The 6,000-nt window shown below is 36.5% G+C and overlaps 1 protein-coding gene across 2 annotated transcripts in view; it reads right to left on the bottom strand.

Moving 5' to 3' along the window:
* Positions 1-508: 508 nt before the first annotated feature.
* Positions 509-6,000, bottom strand: part of CHD1 (chromodomain helicase DNA binding protein 1) — a 330,081-nt gene continuing 324,589 nt past the window's right edge. For both annotated transcript variants that reach the window (XM_029572713.1, XM_029572721.1), the window contains exon 37: positions 509-2,003. In XM_029572713.1, the coding sequence (XP_029428573.1) occupies positions 1,643-2,003 (361 nt within the window). In that variant the 3' untranslated portion in view covers positions 509-1,642. The remainder of the gene's footprint in view (positions 2,004-6,000) is intronic.

Here is a 6,000-nt window from a genome sequence, read left to right as displayed (position 1 = left end):
AGACGGAAAATACTGAAGAGCAGTGCGTCCTGCAGGAATATATGTATTAGGGCTGACATCAGATTGAAATCTGATCTGTCTTCAATTGCTATCAGGAGCACACCATACCCATTGGTCCTGAGTCCATCTGCTACACCTCAGGAAAAAGAAAATTAATAAAGCATTTGAAGAATAAAACACGGAAGCTACTCATTGAGAGAATCACAAAGTGGTTGTCTTAGATGCAGCTACCGCACAGCACCTCACATTGGGGAGTTCCCTTAATGGTGGGTTGTTAATGAGCACATTTCTTTAAAGTATCAACTATTTAAGTAATGGTAGGAAAAATTATAGAAGTTACTAAAAAAAGATACATATTCTTAGAAGAGTGACTGGCACAAATATTTAAAAGGCCTACATCATTTCTTTTTCACTAATAGGTAGCAGAAAATTAAAGGAACCCATATATTCTTTTTTTTCTGTTAAATTTAATTTCTTATATATAGAAGGAATCTATATACAATCAGTGTGCATTGTAACAATTTATTAAGTCAATCAATTCATCTGAAATGTAACTGGCTGCATAGCACATCAGACATTATTGCCCACATTGAATAAAGGGAAAACAAATGGATTTACACAAAATTTTGACTGATTTGGATAATGAACACTGTTCACACAGAACTTCCTTTTCTTTTAAACCAAAGCATCTGAAAACTGGTTTCCAACAGCTTGCATTTCAAGGTTACACATTTTTTCAGCATTTCATCATTAGAAAAATCACAATACTGACACTTATTTAAAAAAAAGATATTAATATCTAATCAAATATCCCATAAAACAACAGAGCAGTAAAGGACCACACTAATAGATAAAAGTGTTCCCTTTCCCCATTTGTACATTCTGAACAATGATTTCACCAAGATAACTGAATTAAAATAAAGAGTAATACATGGGTTTGAGTGCTCATATTAGTGACAAGAAAGCCTGAGTTCAAGGGGGAAAGGAACTGTGAAAAAACAGAAGCCTGAGAAAGGAAGAAAGCTCATTTAATTAATTTACAACAATTTACAGCAGTTTATTTGTAAAAAGGCATTACAATTGATTGAACAGGGACATTCCTGGCTATCTTACAGTTGTAGGTACAGGATTTAAATATTCAAGCTTGTGATGAGAAGCGGCAAGGTGGTCGCTGTGTACAATGTAAACAAGTAGCTTTGGAAAGTGAACAAGGTCCTTGAGAGCTCTCTTCAAAGGATAAAAACCTCTTCAGTCCTTTCTGAAACATGATCACAGGCCAGTGTGTAAAGTTTCTTTACAAACACTATACAAACCAAGTTCAGCTTAAAGACCATTCTGGCATGAAAAGTTCAATATAAGATCTAGTCTGAATGGGGCAGTGTTGAGGTCTCTGTAATAGTAAACATCTTCCATTTCTTTTTATTAAAAAAAATGCCACAATATTTGCAGCACAGTGCAGCATAAACCTTAAATACAAAAATAATTTTCTCTTTGTTGGAACAACAGACCTTCCATCCTGGAAAGAAGCAACAATACTGCTGATAGCAGATCCAGTCCTTATCTTTCAAGTCCTGTAAGGCAATTACTGTGTTAGTTTAGTGAATATGGCTACAGAAATGTCCAGATGGAACATCAGTCTTTGTTATGTTTTACGGCTGTTCCATATATGCTCTGGTGTACTTTTGTGATCAGATGAGCATTCAAATGGAGATCTGTGTCCTAAAGGAGATCTGGAGTCATAAGGAGACCTCTGCTCCAGAGGTGACCTGGGGCCACTGCCGGAAGCTCTGTGGTCCAACTGCCAGTCTGAATGGTATCTATAATCTCTAGATTTCTGAATGCTGTACTCCAAGCTGAAACGGTGGTCTGAGTTCAGTCGGTCGTCTGAATGGGAGCGGGGGTCTCTATGAGACCTACTGTCTTTTATGCTTTCTTCCAGATTGGACTTGTGATCTCTACTCCTGTGGTCGTCAAATTTCCTCTGTTTCCCATCACTGTAATGTCTGACAAATAAAAAAATAAGTTACACAGATTGCAATAAAAGAAAGAAAGAAAAGAAAGGATGTTAGAGAAAAGCATGCAATAGTGCTCCATAATCACTTCAGAATTAGGTGTGTTCTGTACTTTGCCCAAGAATCAACAATGACCCTGGAGCTGCAGAAAAGCAGTTAGTGCAGCAAGAAGTGTAGGAAGTACCATCATAAAATTACTTATCAAAGTCAGGATATAAAATAGTAATGTGGTTAGTTACCTATGCTAGGTAATATAAATAGAACTGCAAAAGTATCTTGGTGGAGATCAATTTTGTAAAATGGACTCTTCAACTTCATGAAGTTTTAAGCCTAGCAACTATCTATTTACAAACCACAACAATATTTTCAATACTAAAACAGAACATAAAAGTCCCTACAGTGAGGGCATGCTATTTGTTAAATCTACCAGTAAATATTGCAAATGCTCAAATATTATCACAAGTGATGCCTCCAAGAAAGGGAAATGCAATTATTCCACTACATGAAATAAATCCTTTTGCATCAGGAATGTACAATAGGTTCCCCTCAGTTTGGAATGAAGAAATAAAGTCAACATGAAATGAAGGAAGAATGTGATTTAACACCTAGCTCACTCAACTTAGGTTTCCAAATACAACATATATTGCACTACTACATCGCAAAGTCTTTTCTCACTGTATTCCTAATGTATCTACAATCTGAAATTACAAAATTACAAGTTCAGAGTACAGGACCTTAAAAATTGTCTCTTCTAATGCCAATGTCTTTTATCAATGATCAAAGTTGGAAAATCAACAGTTTTAGTCTATCAAAACATCTTCCTTGTCTAACTACACTTGTTCAATTCTACACTTTTTAAATGTAATGCTATAACACAGGTAAAATCTGCAAAAGGTTACAATATTATCCTTCTTACATTAGCCTGCAACAAATATATTAGTATGCTGCAGTCTGTTCCAGGCAATAAATATCTTTCACTCCTGATTAGCATTAGTTGGAAGCTGTCTAGTGATAATATAAATCTTGGCATTATGCATGTGAAATGCAAAATATTTTTATTGTATGGCATCTGAAATGTTCTATTTGCAACTTAAAAGCTGCACTGTTGGGGAAAATTAAACTGCCCACTTGAAATGAGTGTTCACTGATCTCAGCAGAGCTAGCTACACAGATGGGTTACGTGAGTACAGTCATCAGCACAAGCATTCTTAAACTTTTTAGGGAAGAATTTTGGGCATGTACAGTAGTTTCCTATGTACCACTGGTCCTGTATCTTTAAGGCAAGCAACTGAGAGGAAAGATGTAGAGATCAACTCCCTAAGAGAAAGCAAGTGGAATGTGTAACTTGTTATTCTGCTATTATCAGAACAGTCATGACAGGTAAGCAATTTTGTCATCTCTGATGACAAACAGAGAATGAAACACATAGATGCAATTCCCTTACTAAGGGTTGTCTCAAAACAAAAAGGACAAACACAACATATCAATCACTAATGAAAAAATCTATTTTTGTGGAGACAAACTTTATCTTTTATAATGTTTTTGTATGGTTTTGAATAAGAAAGAAAATCTGAAAATGTATGCACTCTCAAACATGTCTCAGTCAATGGACAGTTCAAATCTAGCATCCCAATCAAAAGCAGCATTTAGACAACAGTAACTGGTGAATGCCACTGCCCTGCTGATTCCCTCCAAAGAGGAAGACTTAAGATTGCCAGCCATGTCCTCCATGGTCCTGACAATATGAGTCTCAATATTAATAGGGATATGCAATCTGCTAATGAACTAGAAAGAGCTGTCTTATGTCAGGGAGAGGCTCAGCCTGCTGGGATCAAAAGAAAAAGCTGACCAGACTTTCTCTAGGCCTTAATTCACTTCCGATAGAAGGCAGAAGTTCTCTTACAAGCCAATAAGTGGGACTTCCATCAATGCAGGAGGGCTGAAAAGTAATGCTTCAGGACAGCTTCACAGAAGTTAAACTTAGTGTTTCTTGGGGCTGAGACATATCTTTCCATTTTGGCATTTGAAAAGTAGCAGGATGACCTATGATCACATCTGAAAATGGTAGTTTGACTTTGTGCAATAAAATATGACAACAAGGGAAAAAAAAGTAGCGGCATGGAATCCATGATGGCATTGGAAACTGATACTGTTTGGTATCAACAAAAAACTAATTAAAGAAAGCTCTAAAAATCTTTCTGCTGTGCTGGAAAACAGGTTAAGTAAGCTACAGCCATTGCTTGAAGAAATCAGAGATGGTTTTGAATGCCATGTGACCCAAATAACGGATTTAGACCAATTAGTGACTACACAAGAAATTTTGATGGAAAATGTTGGGGTGCAAAATGAGCCTTTGTGAAAGGAGAATATTATTCTTATGGAAAGAATAGAAGACCAGGAAAACCAAGGGAGAGAAACAATATCTGAATAGGTCTTCCTGAATTGGTAAAAGACCCTGAATTAATACAGCTTGTGCAAGTCTGGCTACCAGACAATTTGGGCCTTTTGTTGGAAACAGAGCCTATAACCATGGAACGTCCACATAGGATGTGGATTTACAAGGACTCTGTTCATCCATGGTCTCTCATTGCCAGGATTCTGAATTCTGTGGACAAAATGAAAATATGGATGGCATACAAGAAAAAAAGTTACAAACTTTATTATTTAATGACCACTATATTAACGTTTCAGAGAATCGCAAGGCATTGAGCTCCATTTGCTCCAAATTACACTGCAAAGGCATTAAATTTGCTCTATTATTTCCAGCAAAGTTGAGAGTAGTGTTGAAGATAAAACACCTTCTTCAATTGAAAGAACAAATAGATAACTTTAATGATATTGTTACTCAAGGAAAGTAGTTAAGTGTACTGACTTTATTGTTTAATTCTCTCATTTCTTCACCCCAGAGTTCAGGTATAACTACTAAAGATTAACTTTGAAAGAATTCTACCTTTGTTACCACAGATAGCAAAGGATGCCATCTGGTTGTGCCTTACAGAGAGTTGCAGTGGAGTGTCACCTGCTAAGTTATTGGCATATATTATTTTGGATTCTTAACATTGAAATTTTAATTTGGTACAACTGATTATCTGCATTTTTGTTACTTTTAATTGTCCTTTCTTTATATTAAGATGTCTAGATATATTTAGCTCAAGATATTTGACATTATAACATTTTCTCTATTTTTGAGGTTATAATATTTTATCTATTATTGCCATTTCTTTTTATTTGTTTTTGTTTTGTACAAACAGACAGAAACTGTCTTAGCCTTGAGAAGAATCTTAACACAATCAATGGTGAATTCTAACTCCAGAGGGAGTGTCTTCATGTGAAGAAAAATGGTGTATAGGAGCTAAAGATCCTGTTTCTTGGAGCATGCTGTTTTGTTTTAAGTTTTCTGTCACTATTGTCTTAGGATGAGTGGAAATGTTTATAAATCTATGTGGAATGACAGGCAATTTGAACGGTGGAATATGTGTACTAGACCAATCCATCTTTTGAGAATTCTCTATAAAGTTAAGGGGCTGCGTGTCTAAGTTCGGGACCAAATGGATCAGTCCACTTTAGGTAGAAGGCCAATGCTCTTTTGCAGGCCAAACTGTGCAGTGCTTGTTCACCTCGGTAGACAGGTGGCCTGGGAAAAAAATGTTGGAAGGACAACTGACTGATTAAAATGGAATTCAGACACCATTTTAGGCAATACATTATGATGGGTTTGCAAAATCACCCTAGCATGGAAACATTTGGTATAGGGTAGATAGGTTACTAGAGCCTGAAGCTCACTGACCCTGTGCGCCAAAGTGACTACCACAAAAAATACGATCTTCCAGGTCAGGTACTTCAAATCACAGGAGTGCAGTGGCTCAAAGGGAGCTTTCATTCGCTGGGACAAAATCATACTGAGGTCCCAGGACAGAGCAGAAGTTCTGATTGGAGGCTTGAAGCAGACCCCACATTTTTTTTGTAATAAACTGTTTATTCACAGGGT

This window comes from Rhinatrema bivittatum, chromosome 1 (assembly GCF_901001135.1).
Source record: "Rhinatrema bivittatum chromosome 1, aRhiBiv1.1, whole genome shotgun sequence".
NCBI classification, from domain to species: domain Eukaryota; kingdom Metazoa; phylum Chordata; class Amphibia; order Gymnophiona; family Rhinatrematidae; genus Rhinatrema; species Rhinatrema bivittatum.
The sequence above is the reverse complement of the archived record's forward strand: the minus strand, read 5'-3'. Positions and strand labels throughout refer to the sequence as shown.